Source organism: Cavia porcellus, unplaced genomic scaffold, assembly GCF_034190915.1.
Source record: "Cavia porcellus strain 051 isolate PalLab524CR breed Dunkin Hartley unplaced genomic scaffold, mCavPor4.1 scaffold_18, whole genome shotgun sequence".
Lineage (NCBI taxonomy): Eukaryota > Metazoa > Chordata > Mammalia > Rodentia > Caviidae > Cavia > Cavia porcellus.
The window spans coordinates 51,444,031-51,463,834 of record NW_026947501.1 but is presented as its reverse complement, the minus strand read 5'-3'; the positions used below and the strand labels follow the sequence as shown (position 1 = coordinate 51,463,834).

Genomic DNA, 19,804 nt, shown 5'->3' with positions numbered 1-19,804 from the left:
ACACTAGCTAGGCTACTCCAATAATTTTCTGTAGGAAAATTGTTTCCTATGACTTTAATCCACACTAGAGTTAAACCTGGAAGGGAATAACTTCAGTTTGAAGTTTGTACCATTGCCATTTATGATATTTCTATTGGATTCAAAAGAGCATTTTAAAAAAAACCCTGGAAAACAGTTTGCCAAGAAAGGTTATTTGTCCCCAGTACCCTTAATTATTGCTGAGGTGGCATTTCCCAATCTTAAAAAAAAAATGTAAGATTCACCTTTTCATGTATTTTATAACTAGATCCAGCTTTTCCAAGTCTTTTTCCTCTATAAGATCAGTACAGTATTTCACAACTTGCAGAATGTCTTCTTCCATAGGATCTAGGGACGGAAAAAACCTCAAATGAGGACTAGGAGATGTGTTCAAAGGAGAAAGGCTGTTTCACAAGGAGATGCTTTTCAAAGACCCTCGGAATTTCCCAATGTGTGAAACTTGTGACCAGAGCTCTATCACAGGCCACCGGGCACTAGCCATACCCACCTGAGATTGTTGTTATCCACTCTCGGAGCAAGGTCTTCACGTCATTGAACTCAATAGCGCCGGCCAGGTTGGGGGCCGCAGGTCTAGCACAGCTGGGCTGGTCAGGCTGCAGTGTGGACTGGCCCGGCACACCTGAAGTAGAAGCAGAGAGTTCTTCCTATTAAAGAAAACAAAGGACAAAATGCTATATTTACACAGTGCCAGGTATACTGAGTTCTGATAAAGGTGAATTTGGAAGTATTTTTTTAAAAATTACCTGCAGTTTTTCAGCAGCAGGTCCTCCGGGTTTGAGAAACCCATCCATTAACTTCTGGGGGCTCATGCAGGCCCCTGGCAGAGTTTTTGCAGGACTGTTAAGCTTATTTTTCAGAGGGCTCTGAATCCTTTTTTGGGGACTGATGGGAGTTTTTTTCTTGCTTTTTTTCTTCTCTTTCACTGCTACTGGCTTTAACTGAAGTGAAGGATTCTTTGGCACTGAAAGGGGTGTGAGACTTCAGCAAATGAGTCTGGATAGTCGCATGGGTCTTCTTTCCTCCTTTCACAAACAGCCCCGGCCCACCCTGAGACAGCTGCTGAGAGGGGACTCCGCCACCTACCTAAGCTCGCTCTAGTGTGGTGTTTATCTGTGAGGGGCAGGCATTCAGGAAAGAAAACGGGCAAGTGTTCACAACAGTGCCTCCCAAACTCTTCAAAAGGGAGTGGTGCAGTATACAGAGGGTTAAGTGTGTACAGCGTCTGTACTCTGAAGGCTGCATCCTTTGGTTCAGGTAACAGTATCAAAGGACAGCTTGGTGAGCGCTCCAGACCTCTGTGACACTCAGTCTGGAACATAGCGCTGCTGCAGTGAGGGCCCCGCCTGCTTATGCTCATGTCAGCTGCTCTGCTCCCCAGCTTACCGGACACACTGGCAGGCGGCTGGTGAGTGGTGTCCTCTCCCTGCCTCTGTCTTTGATCATAGGCTGCTTTCAGCTCCTTCTGCAGCTCAGCTGGAAGGGCAGCAAACACCTCAGGGTCCACCTAGTGCCACAGGGAAGGTGAAAGTCAAACCTGAGTCTACCCAGAGAGCAGCCAGCTTCCATTTCTCACAAAAAAAGCAGTTTTCAAATCATACTTTTCTGATCTATATGAATTTTTAATGGGTCCCTAATATCAAACCTCAGTCAATCATCAGAAACCTCAGGGTGAGAATAGGGAATTAAATGTGATTACCAATTGATTTTCTGAAGTGAAACCACCACAGGGACAGTTAGGGAAATGCATGTGGACAGACAGGCGGCAGGGCCACAGGGTGCGACTGCTTACGAACAAGGCAGGCAGTCTGGTCCTACAGAGGCAGTGGGGTTGAGCTGGCTGTCCCCTGCCCTTCCCTGAGGGATACACTGTGCGATGCTGGGCCATGGGCACAGAGGGGAAGGGAAGTGCACTAGAGGGCAAAAAGACCAGCAGTAAGTCCCTAAATCTAACTTACCTGAGAAAATGCTGGAAGGGCTATGATATTTATTCCCGTGTCACTGTTAGACTCTTGAGGTTCTGGTATCTGCAACAAAACTGTCCCGACCACTTGTGGCAAAATCCCCGTATTGCAGCCATTCACTGGTTCCTTTTTCCTGTCGCCACGTGATTCTCCTTGCTGAAGCGCGCAGGCTTGCTCTATTTGTTCTCGGAGATCACATGGAAGTGCTTCTAAAACAGACTGGTCAAGCTACAGAACAGCGAAGGACGTGAGCATGAACTGGAAAAGTGACGCTCTTAGGTGAAGGAGAAGCTGCCATCCCGAAAGCAGTACAGCTGCGAAGGGTCCTGGCCTTTCACCCCAGAATCTGAAGCCAGGCCCCAGTCCCTTGCTCAGTGTTCACTACTGTGCAGTGCCACCCAAGCAAGCAGGGCCTTGGCACTGGCGCAGCAGCTCCCAACAGGAGCACACTCACGGCCACAGCCAGTGGTAACTGTCTGCTTAGCACAGGTGACAGTGCTGTCAGAAATTCAGCTTTAAGGTGGAGACTGCCACAACCCACACTACAGTGGTGCCTTGGCTCACAAACTTAGGGTCTACGATTTTGGAAAAAGATGGTCAGTTTATGAGTATGAGCGTGAGGAAGCTGCCATCACACTTCTCAGCTGATGCAGAGTGGGCAAACAGAAGTAGAGAGCGGAGGAGGCCCCTGCGAGCCACCCTCCCTCTGCCTGGACGCCAGGCCCTGCTGCTGCTTCCTCACAGGCCCCTGCCTGCACACCCAGCCCGTTAGAAACGGATGGCCAGCCTTGCTGGAGCCACCATCTCTAGTTGTTACTGGCAAGTGGACTCCATAGCAAACATTTAAGAATCACCCCTCTCCCTAGTTTTTTACCTAGTACTTGTATCTCTTTACAGGGCAATTTAGGGGGTCATCAACTTCCCTGTAGGCCTGAACTTGCTGTCTCATTAATGGTGGGCCACATTTACAGCTTGTGTAAGTGATGGACACATTCATACTCTACAAAGAAAACTGCAAATGCTGCAAAAGCCTTTGAAATGAGGGTTCTACTGCACTATTGATGAGACCAGTGCCATGGGTACTGGCAGTTACTTGGGGACTACCTTCAGTCACCTTTGTGCCTTGCAAGAGCTGCAAATCTTGGCAGCAAAATAGTTTTCACTTAGTAGTCAGCAATATCACAGTCCACCCCAGGAGCTGGCCTTTTTGATAAAATGAGGGAAAAACCATTCTGCATGTGAGCCCTTTTTCTACTATAACAATTTTATACTTTTACAAGTATTAAATAAATACCTGGGAAGGTGATGGGATCTCTATACTCAGATTAAGTCTTGATTGCGCAGTGACAGGACAATGTAGACCGTTCCACTTCCGGGAAGAGCTGCCCTTAACAGTGTCAGCACTGACAGTGGCTGGCAGATGTGGAGAACAAGGTGGCAACAAAGTGCAAGTTCTAGGGGCAGACGATGTGTCCATGTCCACAGCAGCCAGAAACCCTACAAGTGTAGACAAACACATCAGTCTTTTTAGCAGCTCATCTGAGCAAAGGAAATCTTTACTATCTGACCTCTTTAAAAACACAAAATCATCATACACAACTATGCCAATTTTAAAATTAACCACACCCCCAAGGGTATAACGAGCCAGCCAGGCCGGCCACCACCCACCTTCCTTGCTCTCCTCCTCCGTGGGTCTCTTAGCTTTGTGAACTTGGAGGAGATCACGGACAGAGTGAGACCCACCGGGAAAGTGGCCTGGCTGAGCCGATGCTCGGCTGGAACATGCGGAAGGGTTCGGATTAGTAGGAACCAACTGATTCACGTGAATCCCAACCTAGAACCAGAATAAAGAATATTTTTCTGGGAAAGATAAAATGAAAATGTGAATCCTACTAAGCAAAATTCATGGAAATACTCAAATGAGTGTGATGTATCACAAAAACTGCTTCTAGGTGAGCCATTAGGATGCTTGCAGGGAGTGCTAATTCCTGTCTCACTGCCAAGTGTCGAACCACCAGTGATACGTGCATGACTGTCTCACTGGGCAGCTTCTTACTAACTGTAGTAGTAAAAAGACCAGTAAAAGTGATTGGATCCATCTGAACCACCAGTGGTTCAAGCCACCCAAAGGGCTGGCCACATGTGCACCACAGTGGTGCTTCACATTGGTGGGACCGTGTCTCACCAATGAACGTGCAGCTCCAGCAGTGCAGCGTGCTTCTACAGAGCAGCACACGTGGAATACTGTGCTCTGCTGCTCAGCCACGCTGGACCCCCATGTATGCCAATAGCTGAAGGTTTTTTGATTTTTCTGCATGAAACTCACATGACCTAGAAAAACTCAAGGTTACAAGAACTGGAAAAAGATTAGGTTCCATTGCTTGTGGCACTCTAAGAATGGAAACCAGGCATAAATTGGCAGAGTAGGATTAAAAAAAAAACAACCTAGGTCTGGGGATGTAGCTCAGTGGGCAATGCATGTGCTTAGCATATGCAAAGCCCTGGGTTTAGTTCGCAGTGTGCTTCCTTCTCCCCTCAAATAGAGGAGGACAGCCTACTTGGCAACTCTGCTTAATGCTTTTCAGCCCAAAGCTGACTGAGCAAGCAGCTACACTGTAGAACACCATTGTCACCTCCCCCGTGACCCTGAACGGTTTTTCTGGGAGACATTTAATCCACTGACACACTGACTTCACCCTAACCTCCCTCTGTTCACTGGTTGTGCACATGAAGGTTCATCTTTAAAGAAAAACCCAGGCTTTGGTGTGCTTCCTGCCTTCTAAGGCTCCTGCTGATCTACAGTTGCCTTCCCTTCTTGATGATCGTACTGCAGACATTAGAGTAAGTTTCTGATTGAAAAGAGGACCTCAGGACCTCAGAGATTCAGGCCTCGGAGTCCCACTGCTAGGAAAATCAGAGCAAAAGGGACAAGGGGACCTACAAAAATTTTCCCCATTAGTTAAAAGGAAAAACTTACGAAAAATTATCTAGGCTGAACTCAACTCTTCTCCAAAGTAAAGAGACAGGAAATTGGGTTTTTCTGTTTATTCATCACGTGAGCTAAATACCTGGCACATAAACATGCACATCCCACCATGACCAGTCTCAAATCAGCTGACACCTTACAGAAAGAATTCTGAAATGTTATGCACTTACCCCTCTCATATCCGATATGTTTAGTTTCATTGTGTGAAACATGTTTAATATAGCCTTTCCAATTATTTTTGCACTATCTGTTGCCTGGTCAAGAGTTACGGTCCTGTAAGTGACAGAATTACTTTTTTAAAGAAACAGAAGCTACACACAATGAATATTCACTATTACCGCAAATTTTATATTAAACAGGTTTATAAGAGTAAGACAGCCTCCCTTATATGAAGCCAATCAATACCAAATGAATTACACTGGCAACAAAGAAGATAAAGAAAAACACAGAACACTGAAACTTTAAGGTCCACACTAGTGGAAACCTGGTCACCTAGAAAGCTGAGAAATTCAGAGTGACAAACTGTAGTTCATGCGTATAAGCACACAGGTGTTGCTTTGACAGCGTGTGTGATGGGCTCCCAGAGAAGTTCTAGTGTACGAAATAACACTGAGGAATAAGCAACAGATATATTTTCTTTATTTCAGCTCTCATTATGTTTAAAACCACTGAACAACTCTGACGTTAGAATATGCTCATACCATACTGCTTTCTCCAAGAAGTTTTATGAATCGATCAAAAATGCATGGCCCCTAAGACGAAGGAAATGGCAGCAGCCAGATGAGGACCCCAGACGAGACCAGGGAGGCTCGGCTCTTTACTCCTGCAAGAGCCGGAGGAGATGCTGACACCGGCGGGGGCCAAAGCACCCTGCACCCCCACTGTTTCCCCAGGACTTTGTGGCTTCTGTGGTATAAGCCAAGCATCCCAGTGGAAACAGAATTGCCAATTCAATAGTACAGTACTACTAATCTGTCCCCCAAAGGCATAAAATACTGAAGAAAACAATTTATTCCTCAGAAAGGACTAATAATCAGGTTTTATAGAAATAACCATTAATACTTTATCTAATTGACATTTGAAATATGCAGATGTGCAAGTATTACACTCCGAGAAGCTATGGGCAGAAGAGTACATTTTATAAACAACGCTGCTCAATTTGCATGGCCTGTTCACTCAGCACACAGAAGTCCTTTCGTGAAGTCGGCATCCGGGGCACGACGGCCTCGCCCCGGACTGCGCGCACCTCTGGTGAAACCCTCACTGGTCAACGTGCCTGCCCGGCTTCCCAGGGCTTGAACATGTTCACTTAACAGCTACCACACAGCAGAGCAGAAGGTGACATGCAACTCCCAGCACTTCCATACTGGTCACAAACCGCGTGAAATTTAACTTTAAACAGGCTCCCATCAAAATTCAGGGCTTTAAGAATGCTTTCTACCTTCTTCTCACGCGCTAATGGAAGGGAAGTCTTCCTTCCCTCCCACTGGGGAAATCTCAGCGGGGCTTAAGCCGCAACTCCTGTCTCCCCCTCACTGCCTGTCCATGTCCTGCTGCTTACAGTCTGGAGATGCCAGTGGAGGGGAGGAGACCCCACAAGCCATGCTGGGCACCTGCAACCCTGAGTGCGGCCTGGCTCCGTGTGGCTCAGCTCACAAACTCCGTCCTGGGAGAGGTGGGACCCAGGGAGAGACACTCGGGTCACGGAGGCCTCAGCAGGAATTCGCATCTTTCTCCCCAGTCAGGCACCTGTTAGCTCTGACCCAGGGCTGTCACAAAGACCAGGTCTGCCACCTCCCTAGCTTGTATCACCCTGTGACCTGTCCTGGTACATGCTCTGCCATGTGCCTGCCACCTGCTAAGGGAGGGAGGCCTCACAGGAGCCAAGCTGATGCCAGTGTCAGGCTCATGGACCTTGGACTCCTGAGTGAAACCTTTGCTTTACAAAGGCCCAGCCTTGAGTATTTTGTCACAACACAGGAAAATGAACATGAACAGTTAACCTAAGTCAGTGACCAGGGCCTGAGAGGTGGGGCTGTATTAATCCTAATTCACACCTAATTAACACTGTGTAGTTGGGTTTTTCTAATCCTATTCAAAACTATTTTCCTCAATTTCTAAGAATTATAGTGATTTGCACTTACATATCATTAAATGTAGCATCTTTTTCAAGATAAGCTTACCGGGCAATGTTATCACAGATTCCATGGCCTCCAAATTTTGCAGTCTCTATGGGAGCCCCTGGCTTCCGTACCATGATTTTGAGAGTCAAACGTTTACCCTTCATGCCAGCAGCCTCGAGGCGTCTTTGGATTTCTTCTGAGAAGTTTAGAAGGAAAGCTTCTGCTTCTTTTGGCTATGAGACAAACATGCAAAAACTTCCATATTATCTTAAATACCTTTCAGTTCTCAATACTTGCACCTCTAAAATATCCAACATGACTTTGTATTTTCTATGCTACACATCTACTAAAAATAAATATCCTGTATGCATTGGACTGTGTTAGATAAAAATAAGCACCTTCTACAAAAGCCGAAGTAATGAGAAGAAAAAGGCCTTTTTCCTTTCTTGTTATTCCTATACTATCACTGACTGTTCAAATTCTTATACTAAGAAGTTGAACTCCACTACCATGTTTGCTTTCTTATATCCCTATGTCTAAGCAACCTTTCCATTTTTAAACAAATGAGAGCTGATGAGCTTCAGAGAGCAGGCACTCATCAAGTTTCAAGTCCTTACTCCTATGTTTACTGATCCAGATCCAAACATATTCTCAAGAAAAATAAAAACTAGCCAGTCCATCAGTGCTACTGCTTCCTAGGCATATGAGTAATAAGTCAGATGAAGTGTACTTGCAGCTACGGCTGAGATACTCCGACATTAAAAACGCATTCCTGGGCTACGCATGGTGGTGCACCCCTGTAATGGCTGCAACTCAGAAGGCTGAGGCAGGAAGACGGCAATCCAAGATCAGCCTGGGAAACCTACTACGACCCTGTCTCCACAGGGACTGGGGTTATGGTTCAGTGGTACAGGGCTTACCTACCTACCATACACAAGTCCCCCAGTTTAATCCCTAATACCTGTGTCACCCTGTGACCTGTCCTGGTACATGCCTAATACCTGGAGAGAGACAAGACTATCTTGGTATTTTTTATCCTTCCTTGGAATCAGAGTAAGTATGAAAATCCATTTCCTTCCCCAAAGGTACAGTCTTTTACTACATTTTCCTAAGATCTAGGTTTCATCAGTGTTACCTGGAGTTCTTCCTTACTAAGCATTTCCTCAAATTTCATTATCCTGTGACAGCACTGTGGACTGAACTCGGGGCCAACTCTCTCCCCGCCTCCCGCCTCTGACTTTGAGACAGGGTCTCTGGAACTTCCCAGGTTGGGTGTGAAGTAGCCATACTCCCACTGTAGCCTGGAATCTCACGCTGGGATTACAGGCCTGTGCCACCATGCTCAGTTTCAAATGATCTTTTCAAGCCTCTGGGAATACCAAGAGTTTTAAGATTCAATTTCAAGTAGCATCAGTTTTATAGATTAGGCAGAGAGAAAAACAACACAAGGTAAACTCTGTTACCTGGGTAAACCTAATCCCATAATTGATCTCTGCTGAAATAGATTTCCTTTCCTTTTCAGTTCGAACTGGTCTGTCGTCCAAACCACGGCAGAATCTGTAGAGCGTCTGACCTATTTTGGGACCAAATTCTTTTTGGAGTTTTGCCATGGTCATGTGCTGCAAATCTCCACACGTTTTAATTCCCAAAGATGTCAGCTTATATTCCATTGACCGTCCAACACCTAGGAAGAGGAAGAGTTCTTTAACTATGCAGGATAAGCTGTTAAAATGATTCAGTAATGAGAAGTAGCTACACAATACAATGTAAACTGAAGTTTATCAAAATGAGGTGGCATCCAGTTTGTTTTTGAGACAGAGTCTCTTCATAATTCAGGCTACTCTAGAACTGTGTGGCCCAAGGTGACCCTGAAATCACAGAAACCCTCCTGCCTCAGACTCCAGGTGCTGGGATACAGGCGTGTGTCACCTCACCTGGCCAGTGATTTTATTTCCTAGTGAATAACAATATCATGATTGTCACCATCCAGATAATCACCTAAATAACAGTCTTGTTTACACGAGTCTGCAGTGTGACCCACAGACATACAGTACTACTCCCAGAGTATCAGGGACCTGGTGATTCTTCTATTTTGAGACAAGCTCTCACTGTGGGCGTCAGGCTACCCTAGAGCTGCAGCACTCCCCAGGGGCCCCACTGAGGGCCAAGACACATCATTATCAGGTTGGCCCCAGCAGACACACTCCGCAGCAGTCTGTGTACCCCAGGAAGATTTCTGGCTCTTTATCCCTTTCACTGTTGCTTTGTCCTTGCTCCCACAAAAACAGTAATACTCTGACAGCTCTGGTCTCCCAGGTCAGAAGCTTGGCCTGACTTATGTGCACATGTGCTAGTGTGGAAACACAGTTTTGAGAGTATCCCGACTATGCTGCAGGAGAACTGGAATTCACAGATAGGTACAAAAACAAAGGCTAGTATTTTAAGCATCATCAAATTAACCATAATTTGCCTAATGTGACTGAATTTTTCATTGAGTCAGGGTCCTCCTAAATTGCCCAGGCTGGGCTTGAACTTTTGCCCTTAGCCCCCGGGCCTAGGATTACAGGTATGCATACAGGATGATGCTAGTGCAGGCTAAGGGCTGTGCTAACGTAACATATAATCATCCTGCGGAATTTCCCTAAGGCATAAACTCACTGTAGCGCTCTTCTGACTTACACAGCTACTCTGATTGAGAGCAGCTTAGCATATTTTGTGCTTCAAAACATTTATGGGCATATGGTTGTTAAGAACAGGTTGTGGGTGAAGGGACTGATCAATGAATTTTTCCTGGTTATTGTTTCAGAGAACAAAGTTTTTTCCAGTCATGTTCCAGACAATGTAAGTACAACTGTATCATCATCAAATATCTGGCAAAAATAAATAGGGCTATTATGGGTCTCAGAAGATGTACTGCATAGGGCCCTGTACCACAAAAGGCTCCCACATATACACGAAACTTCCCCCTCCTCTCCTTTTTAGACAAGGTCTTGCCATGCAGTTCAGGCTGGCCTTGAACTCACTATGTAGCACTGGTCCTAACAAACGGAAGCAGTAGCCAATCCTGCTGTCATTACTGTTTGGACATCACTGAAATTCAAGGCTACAACTCAGAGTTCAGACAGGATATGTGACCTCCCACCCTAGGCATTTAAGAAAAGTCTCTCCAGCCAGGAAACAAACGGAGGTGAATGGTAGCATTGTGTTCTGATTTTTAAAACTTACAGTCAATTTAACTGCAAGAATGCTATTTTGCATTCAAGTGTCTTCCAAAAGCTCACACTGAAGTCCTAACCCCTGACACCGCCCAGCAAGGCTCTCCCAGGTCGTTTTTAGAGCGAGCAGGTACTCAGGGAAGGTCGTGTGCATCAGCCTTTGTCCTTCATGAGTGGAGTGCCCTCCCAAGGGAGCAGGGCCCGCTCTGCATGGAGGGGAGAGTGGGTGAAGACAGAGGAGCAGCCTCACAGGCTAGGACGAAGGCTTGGATGAGACCCAAGCTGGCGAGGCCTTGCCCGCCTTCACGCCCTTGCAATTTGGTTTTGAAGCTGCTTGGTTACAGCTGCCCTGGAAACAACGCCTTTGCTGGTAACATCCTCTAAAATGATGTGACTAAGCGCTGGTTCTGGTCTACATAAATCTGTACGGTTTGCTGTTAAAACTGTTTAAATTCTGCTGTCCAGTAATTTGCTAGTTTGATTTTATAAGGCTATTTAAATTAAACCCTAACTTGAGCACAGAAATACCACATTTTGTATTTCTAATACGGATATATTGTTTTATTTACTAGAGTCTGGAAACTTTAAACCTAACTATGGGTCACACAGCATTTTATGACCTATTACAGAAATTACTACTGCTTAGATACACCTTTGTTATGGCTAAGATATGCATCTGAAATACTACTAAATCACCTTTTAACGAATTTTAAAACCTTCATTCTAAATGTGTGCAGCAGGCGGGAGTAGGGCTTGGTGGCAAAGCCCTTGCCTAGTAACATTCATGAAACCCTAAGCTCAATTCCCAAAACTGCAAAAAATCCATGAACAAAACAAGTATGTGTGGGAGCTTTGCAAAGCGGACCCAGCCTGCATTATAACAAATAGGTAACTATACACTGAAAGCATAAAATAAGTAAAATCTTGCCCTAGATCCTGAGAAAGATTAAACACAAACATCTAGTTAAAAAAAAAACAAAACAAAACTGTATGTCATCTGTAGGTTTCATTTCTTCTAAGACAGTTCACATATTTTCTTCTTTTAAAACTGTTTACTGAACTCAGCAAACTTTACTTTTTAGTGGGGCTTTTCCACATTTCTCTTCCACCCCTATTTGTCTCCTTTTCCACCGGGGCAGGAAATGGCCGCAAGGCCTCCGCACACCAGGGCGCTGCGCTGCACTGGACTGCACATGATCCCACAGAGAGGGAGCTGGCTCATCCCTGAAACCTCAGCTTTGGCCTAGAGGTGCACAATTTCACCTGAGACTTATTTAAAGGACCAAAGTCAATTTCACCATATTCCCTTTAAAATTCTTGGAATCCTTGGTCTTGCTAGGTAAGAAAGAAAACTAAAACTCATTTGCCACAAAACTATAATATACCAATCAAGGTCTTGATAAATCAATTGAAATGATAATCAATGTAGAATTTGACTGTGTTTTTCATGGCATTTAATCTATCTTTTAAAAGATTCTAAGACTATGAAATCTACTCTGTGCCAGGTAGAAGTTTAAATGAAAACAGTTAAATTACTTACCTGGTAGATTAGCAACTAGCTGACCACGAATAAAATCATCCACTTCTTCTGGTTTTAGATGGTACTGACCATCTGGTTTTGCTTTTTTAGTTGCCATTTTAGCCAGGAGAATATTAGAACCTATGAAATTAAGGAAAAAAAGTTGTTCAAACACAGCCCCAATGGAACTGAGAACACGTATGGCAACCCTGAAGGCAGGAGAGGCTTCAAAACATGACTGATGACAGCAGGCAGTGAGGTTTTGGGGCAGGGCTGGCTCCAAAACCAGCAGAGGCCAGGGCACTGGGAAAGCGGGGTGGAGTGGGGGCCTTCTTTGTGGATCTCTTCCTGCACACACCAGGGAGGAGCTCTATCAAGAGATGGGGAAGAGTGGGTACAGCAACGTGTTTTCTTAGGGTAATACAGATGTGGAGGAGGAGCACCAAATGACCAAGGTGCTAAGTTTTAGGGAAGGGGAAGGAAAAGAATGCAAGTATTAGGCGAGATTTTAGCTTTATCTCTATGCTTCAAATTAAAGCATGTACTTACACTATCTCTTGTAGATTAAAAGTAAGTACAATCAAAAACAAACAAAAAGCTGATCTGCCTGACATTGAACACAGAAGGCAGGTCTGGAAGGAAATGTGGGAAGGACCCACAGATCCAAAGCAGAGACCAACCGGGACCTGCAGCGGTAAAGCCGATGTCCTAATTCCATTATTTTCACTCTCAGCATCTGTGATGCTCTGGCATCTTAAAAATCTTGCTGGCTGAGGAGCCAGGCTGCCAAGTAGAGGCTGGCAACCTACATGCAGACTGGCCTTCCCTCACCTCCTCAGTGCAGTCACCCAGAGACCACCAGAGACCTGGCTTCCAGGGTCATTCAAAACAGCCAACCCCAACCAGCTTTCTTTGCCCTGCCCTGCCCTGCCCTGCCCACAGAAGTCCCGGCACTGGCCCAGCCTCTGCCAGGGCCTCTGTGTCATCTCAGGAGGATCCCCAAAGTCCTTCAGCATGGCGTATCCATTCCTCCCCTTGGCAAATAAAGTGACCAACTCTCCTTCAGCCTCATTGGGGTGGCTGTTCACCCCTGCCCCATGGGTGCAAAGGAGCAGGGAACCTTAAAGGAAGAAGGGTTTCTGAATGGGAAAGGAGGAACACTGGCTAGAAGTGACAATGGCAAGCCAAGAGAACATTATCTCAACCTCCCAAGCCTGCAGCAAGAAAAGGACTATGGGGTGGAGGGTGGGCAGACACTGAGCAGGCTGAGAGCGAGGGGCCAGAGGGAAGCTTAGGCCTGACAGCTGCAGAGTGCACGGCTGGGAGGGTCAGCAAAACGCCGAGGTGGAATAACTGAGGACACATCCCAAGGTTCCATGTGGACTGGAGAGGGGCTGCGGCACTGAGGCAGGAATGTGGACAGAGAGCAACAGGGCTCGTGCTTCTCTCCAGACCCCTCTCTGCCGTGCTGCTTTTAAGACAGCTTCTGTTCATTTTTGAAAATAAAAACTGTTCATGAATCTAATCCAACTTCCTCCATTTTTGAAAAAAGAAATATTCTACCTTGTTTAACTGTAAAAATATTTGATCATCAACAATTTATTTGCATTTCCAATACATTTACCTTATGCAAGCAGGAGAAGACCTAATATGCAGTTTGCGGTGCGTTGCTAATAACCCTGAAAAGCGAGTGCAGTCCGTGGACCCTCACCCGCCTATTCTGAGTAATGAGTAATACAAAGGAAGCCAATTACTAACCTATTCCAACAGAGGCAGCACACTTAGTCCTGTCTTTGATTTCCATACGGACAGCATTTGCAAATTCATCAGGAGTGAGTTTTGTCTCTGCAAGGATCTCGGTGATGTCTACCAGGGCTTCGTCGCAGCTGACAGCTTCGATGCTATGAGTGTAGCTACCAACACAAAGCACAGCCAATGAATCTCAGCCATGGCTGCCATCTGGTAGACACAAATGTTGCAAAATAAAGTCCTCTTACACTATCTTTCCTTAACACATCTTCACAAGGCTTAAAACACTAAAGAAAAACAAGCATTTTAAATAAACTGGCCAAAGGGCCACTGTTTAGCAACCTAACAAGGCTGAAAAGTAAATTAATGGGTTCTCTATTCAGATTATTAAAAACAGAAATTATCAGTCTAATTGTCTATATTGAGAGAATACTTTTATAAACTTCTGAGTAGTTGCAAAATGGTAGATGAATCTAACTGTCAAAATATTTAATCTAAGAAAATTTAAACACTGTTTATAAGAAAAATTAAAAGCAAAAAATACATTAATCAGGGATTGGGGATTTAGCTCAGTGGCATAAGCACCTGCCTTGCAAGCAGGCGGTCATGAGTTCGATCCCCGGTACCGATAAAAATGAAAAAGACAAAAAACAAAACAAAACAAAAAAAAAAACCACATCAATCAACTGATCCTAAAACAAAAGCACACACTTAACCACTGTTCACAAGAGACCTGGCACGCAGAGGTGCACAGCACAGAGTGGCCGATCACCCCGAATGCAGGGCTAGCAGACTCCTTTGCCACCATGCAAGGATCCTTTTGTTCATCATGCTCTACAATCTACTCACAACTGTGAAACCACAACTATGAAACCACAGAATGACTGAATCAGAAACAGGAAGCAAACAGAGGCCTCAGGACTGAGAACATTTGGCATAGGGCACTAGACTGGCCAGCCTCATCTCCCATGCAGTCCTTACTGGAGGTCACAAAGTAGATCAAGATCTCTGTTCATTTAAGAAAGGAGAAGGCACTATTTAGGAGAAAAGAAAGAACAGAAGACAAGGGTATGCTTGACGAAAGGAGTGGAAGATGTCCTAAAGCAGACAGAACTCAGAATCCATCCCTGAGATAGGGTTCCCAAAGGGTGTCAGAACAATGGTGTGATTTCTTCCCTGAGAGTGAAAATGTCTCCTCACACTAAAACAACTTTAGGACTAGTGCGAATCACAGGTTTCCCTCAACTCTTGCTGGCCTGCAGTTTGGCCCACATGTGCTCTGGCACTCGACACTACTACTCGGCTCCTGCCCAGTCCCACTGTCCTCTTCGTGCTTTCACCGCCCTCGGCTTTGAAACCGGGTTAAAGCCCTCCACTTGCTGACCACCACTCCTGAAATTTGGGGGCTCACGGACGGCAGAGCTTTTACCGGCTGCCATACAGCACTGCACCCTACCTATTGATGCAGACACCACCCCTCTCCATTCTACCCTACTAAGGGAGGTTCCTAAGAGGCAGGGACCAGGTATTACTCATCTTGGTAAGAGCAGCAACTGCTAGGTGCCCTAGCAGCCACCCATGCTTACTAATACGAGTATCACCTGTGTTCAAAGTGCAGCATGAAGAGGGAGACAGAGGTACAGACAGTGAGACGTGATGAGGCTTGTCTCCGGAACATGGATCGACACAGCCAGGGAAGACTTCATCCTTGGCCCAACACCCAGAAGCCTCTTTTGATAAAGTTTTATGGCAGTTCAGCCTACTATACCATGCATTTACAACATCTGTGTGTGTGTTCAACTTACAAAGATTTCAGTCGTGGGACAGAGACCCTATCTGGCCCTTCAGAGAAACCATGCTGTCTCCTGCTTCAGCATGTGCATGAGAGACAACAGACATTTTAAACTTCTGGATTAAAACTAAATATATTCTAAAGTCTATATATTTTTAAAATTAGTCTCCTTTTCTCAAACCTATTAAGCATTCTAAAAGTCTTACTGAAGACTTACCGAGTGACTTTAAGGTAACAAACAGAACTTGAAAGTGTCTCCCCTTGTTATTAACTTAGTATTCTAATTTCCTTTGTCTAGTTTGGTATGGGGGGAGATTACCACACTATGTTAGCCCGTCTGGTCCTCCACTTCTGATTTCAAGCAATGTTCCTCCTCTGTCTTCCAAATAGGGGGGCCTAGAGCATAGTGCCCACCTCCATCAGTTCAAATTTTAGACAAAATGATCAGCTATCCTAAGAGATTAATCAGGTTAAAAAAAAAAAAAAAAGATCCCAACGTTTTGACTATGTGGTTCCATGAGGAGAAAAAATTAGGGCCATAAATTAGAAGTTATGAAGGCAAAGGATCACTTTTCATCATCACCAGGGAGAACCTGAATAACTTCGGAACTGTATAAATACCCCTACACCAGGATCCCACTGCCCAAAGAAAGAATGTTGTCAAGGTGGGATGCTAAGGAAAGGGCTCCTGGGAAACAATGAATCTAGCAAAGGTGACCATGACACTGCTAAAGAAAGCTGGATTATCCTTAATGTTAGATAAAAGAAAGGGGTAAGAAAAACATTAAAAACCACACACTGTACCTTGCCAATGTTTCATACATCGTGCGTGCAACTTCCTTATATGCATGAAAATCATACGGAACAGCTTGAAGACTGGGACACAGCTGTTTAGCGTGTCCAAAAAACATTCCATTCTTAATACCCACTTGTCTAAAAAGAAAACAAGACACAATCGAGGTTATACTATGAAGTCTTAAACTGAAAACCAAATATCAAGTATGTTGATACTTCCCCATGCCACTAATACACAGTTCCCTTTCTTATTAGGGGTTACACCAAGCATTAAGAAAACATACAAGTCTGTTCCCCCCAAAGGAAAAATCATACAATCGCCTGACTTGTGTAAATGACCTCTCATCTCTATCTTCCTGAAACTTGACCTCTGGCCCCTTTGCAGAGATGCCAGCATGCCATATGCTGGTGATATCACAACCACCACAGAGCAGGAGTGTGCTGTCAAAAAGGTTTTCTTCCCCTAAAACATGGCTCGGTTTGGCTAGAGTTCATCCCCCAAAGACAAAGAATAATAAACGCAAGAACTACACAAAACAGTGCTATGTGACAAACAGACAAAATGTACTCATTCTATTACCACCCAATTCCCAAATGACCAATTCCATGCTCCTCAAGTGGCTCCACAGTGGTTGAGATGCCAACAGCATTGTATATGGTAGGACATCACTCTGGGCAGGAGCCAGGGTTCCAGAACTTTGAGGGACCTAATTGAAAATGGTAAATTTTAAATCTGTGTCTCAATGCCCCACATTACCTTTGATATTTGGAGCATTCAGCACAAAACTATAATTATGAAATTATACATAATTAGTAGTAAAATTCCACTTTATCACTCTGTAAAGAATCAAGAAAAAATATTACAGTAAAAATACAAGCAAAATAATAAGCAATGTTTCACCAGATTATGGTATTATCACACAGTTTGATCATGGTTACTCTACACATTCATTCAATAAACACTCACTAACTGGTTAGTACAGAGGGTCACTGCCTTCAAAACATACACACGAAATCCGACAGGTCTCTGATGGGCCCCCAACATTCAGACCAGCAGTGACTGACCAGCACTGAGAAAGGAAGAACCCTCAGGCCACTCAGAAGTAAACGCAAAAGTCAAATGCATTTGTATATATACACAAATACTAAATACCTCACTGCTAACTCTCTAGTAGATAATTAGTATCTAACAACTAAGAAAGTGAGGACAGTATAATAAAATAACCCCTCCATTTACCCAACAAATACTCATGTCTCAGGCACTCTGTGAAATGCTGGGTCATTATGTTTTTGAGGGTGACCCTGCATTTATCCAGCCAATCAACAGTCCTTGTCTGTTAATGTGGGAGTCGGGGGAGTACATAAAGGAGGACAGTGTGGGTGTGTAGGCAAGAAACACAGGGCTTGAAGTTGTCTGAAATGCTAAGCAGAAAAAAAGCCTCTCATTTCCACTGAAAAGGGTAAACTTCAAGTAACAATGCCAGATGTATAGGTCCAACATATTAAATCTAAACTAAATTAAAATTATGCACTTTTAAAGGAATCTGTTACATAATAAGTTTTTTGGTTTTTTTTGGTATTTTTCCTTTTTATCGGTACCAGGGATCGAACTCACAACTGCCTGCTTGCAAGGCAGGTGCTTATGCCACTGAGCTAAATCCCCAGCCCCACATAATATGTTCTTGTATTTACAATAATTTCATTTTCAAAATTTCCATTTATACAAAATTTTTCAGAGGCAGAGTACTTGGAAAAATACAGTGCATATCTACTTAGGTTCTTGTGCATGGGTGGAAATGCTTCAGACCACTAGACACTACAAAAAAGGAAAGATAAAGTTTTCCCATAACAAAAAGAAGCAAAACACCTTAAATTTACATTTGAGAAATTAACATTTCACAGAGAAAAGTCATCATCTCCTGAGAATCAGCCATGTTCAGACTGGGAGGATCCAGCCAGCCCTTTTGGTGAGCCGTGCAAGCTGGGCTGAGAATCAACCCACTCCCCAAGCAACTAAGAGCACAGCCTGAGTTGATAGCAGTACATAACCATGCTTGTATTGTTGGGTTGATTTTACAGGCCTGGGGCCAGAGGTTTGAGCATCTGCTAGAAGGATGATAGTATGCAATATAGCAAATATTGGGGATTTCCTTCTATCTTGTCTTTGAAATGTAACAGTTTTCACTGTTTTGCTTTGTTCTGATTGTTTTGCTTCAATTCAATATTGTTTTGGTTTTGGTTTACTTTGCTATACCTGATGGAATAGACAACTATTGTGACAATAACGAGATATACTACGGTAGCTGCGGTTTTTTTCCTAGTATCCTGCTTTGAGGTTCTGTACCAATTTTGCTGCTTTGAGTGGTTTTGCTCTGATTTTACTATCTTTTAAAATTTAAAAAAATTATAAAAGATAAATTAATATTTCAGAGAAATTAAATGAATAAAGACAATTACAAAAAAAAAAAAAAGGTTAAAGTGGCCCTTCAACAGAATAGTTTAACACATTCCTGCCAGCATAAACCACTGATGGTACACATAGATCTAACCAATTTTATTGGTCCTTTTACTAATAAAAGTAATAAAAAGTCACAATGGACAATCATCCATGTACCACCGGTGGTCCACGTTACCCAGCAGTGAGGCACACAAATTATTGCCCCTCATGAACATACTTGAATCTGCTCTTCCCACCTAAAGTCCTACAGGGCCTGGATTAATCCCCAGTACCACACATCTTAAGTGTATGCTGCACAGAAGAGTTCACACCTACTTCTAGTCCACAAAGCTTATTCTTTCATGCAAAATGCTTGGTTCAAACATGGCATTTGGTGATAGATTAGACAATACAAAAATTAACCAGTAAATCACTACTATGGTCCATTCAATATACTGAAAGACATTCATGTCCGTAGTATGAATGACAAAAGGCCCTTTATATAAAAATACACTAAAACAGAGGTTTAAAAATTGATAAAAAAAAAAAACTGGTGATTTTGGAGTATTTGTGTATCATTATCCTCTTCATCCGCATATCCACCTTCCCATTCACTACACACAGTCTGTTCTTTATGCTAAGTGTGGCTGAAACTACTAGAAGTAAAGCATACCATGACTTCCAAATACACGCTCACTTGGGGAACTGTTACCATCAAATACTGGTAGTGCACCGTTTGCCAGCTTCATCATCAGTGTTCATCTATGGAGGACTCACCAATGCACAGACCTGGACAGCTGCCCTCACAGCCTAATCCCTATTCCAATCTCAAAGTTCTGCATAAAATTACTATGCTGTTTTGCTCTAAATCTCACATAAGGAAACCTACCTTGTGGGCAGTCACAAGGGGAAGTAGCAGCTTTATACTTTATAGTAGAGATGTTGCTTTATACATCTCTTTGAATATAAACATCTGGTGCTTTAATGGCCATCTACTTTGTATCTGGTACCATCTGTCTCAGTACCATCGTGCTGCAAGACCTTAAGTGTGGCCGTCATCATCTGAAGATCAGTACACATACACCATCCAAACACCAAAGGCCTAGCGCCCCGAAGTCTGGCTCAGAGATTGCAAAGCCATCAGGAATTGGGAACATTTCTACTCACTGGGCAGGGCCCAGCACTCAC

General features: G+C 44.0%; 1 protein-coding gene across 9 annotated transcripts in view; it reads right to left on the bottom strand.

The window, feature by feature from the left end:
- Positions 1 to 19,804, bottom strand: part of Rev1 (REV1 DNA directed polymerase) — an 87,084-nt gene that overhangs the window by 512 nt on the left and 66,768 nt on the right. For 6 of the 9 annotated variants that reach the window (XM_063229853.1, XM_063229854.1, XM_063229855.1 and 3 more), the window contains 13 exons: positions 16,189 to 16,317; positions 13,602 to 13,756; positions 11,865 to 11,984; positions 8,573 to 8,793; positions 7,170 to 7,342; positions 5,157 to 5,259; positions 3,669 to 3,834; positions 3,295 to 3,497; positions 1,995 to 2,228; positions 1,423 to 1,543; positions 783 to 1,000; positions 527 to 683; positions 264 to 366 (listed from right to left, as the gene is read on the bottom strand). In XM_063229853.1, coding sequence (XP_063085923.1) covers positions 264 to 366; positions 527 to 683; positions 783 to 1,000; positions 1,423 to 1,543; positions 1,995 to 2,228; positions 3,295 to 3,497; positions 3,669 to 3,834; positions 5,157 to 5,259; positions 7,170 to 7,342; positions 8,573 to 8,793; positions 11,865 to 11,984; positions 13,602 to 13,756; positions 16,189 to 16,317 — 2,103 coding nt within the window. Of the gene's footprint in view, positions 1 to 263; positions 367 to 526; positions 684 to 782; positions 1,001 to 1,422; positions 1,544 to 1,994; positions 2,229 to 3,294; positions 3,498 to 3,668; positions 3,835 to 5,156; positions 5,260 to 7,169; positions 7,343 to 8,572; positions 8,794 to 11,864; positions 11,985 to 13,601; positions 13,757 to 16,188; positions 16,318 to 16,759; positions 16,884 to 16,936; positions 16,991 to 19,804 lie in introns of those variants that run through there. The other 3 variants (XM_023565830.2, XM_023565829.2, XR_010040768.1) reach the window with 3 other exon arrangements.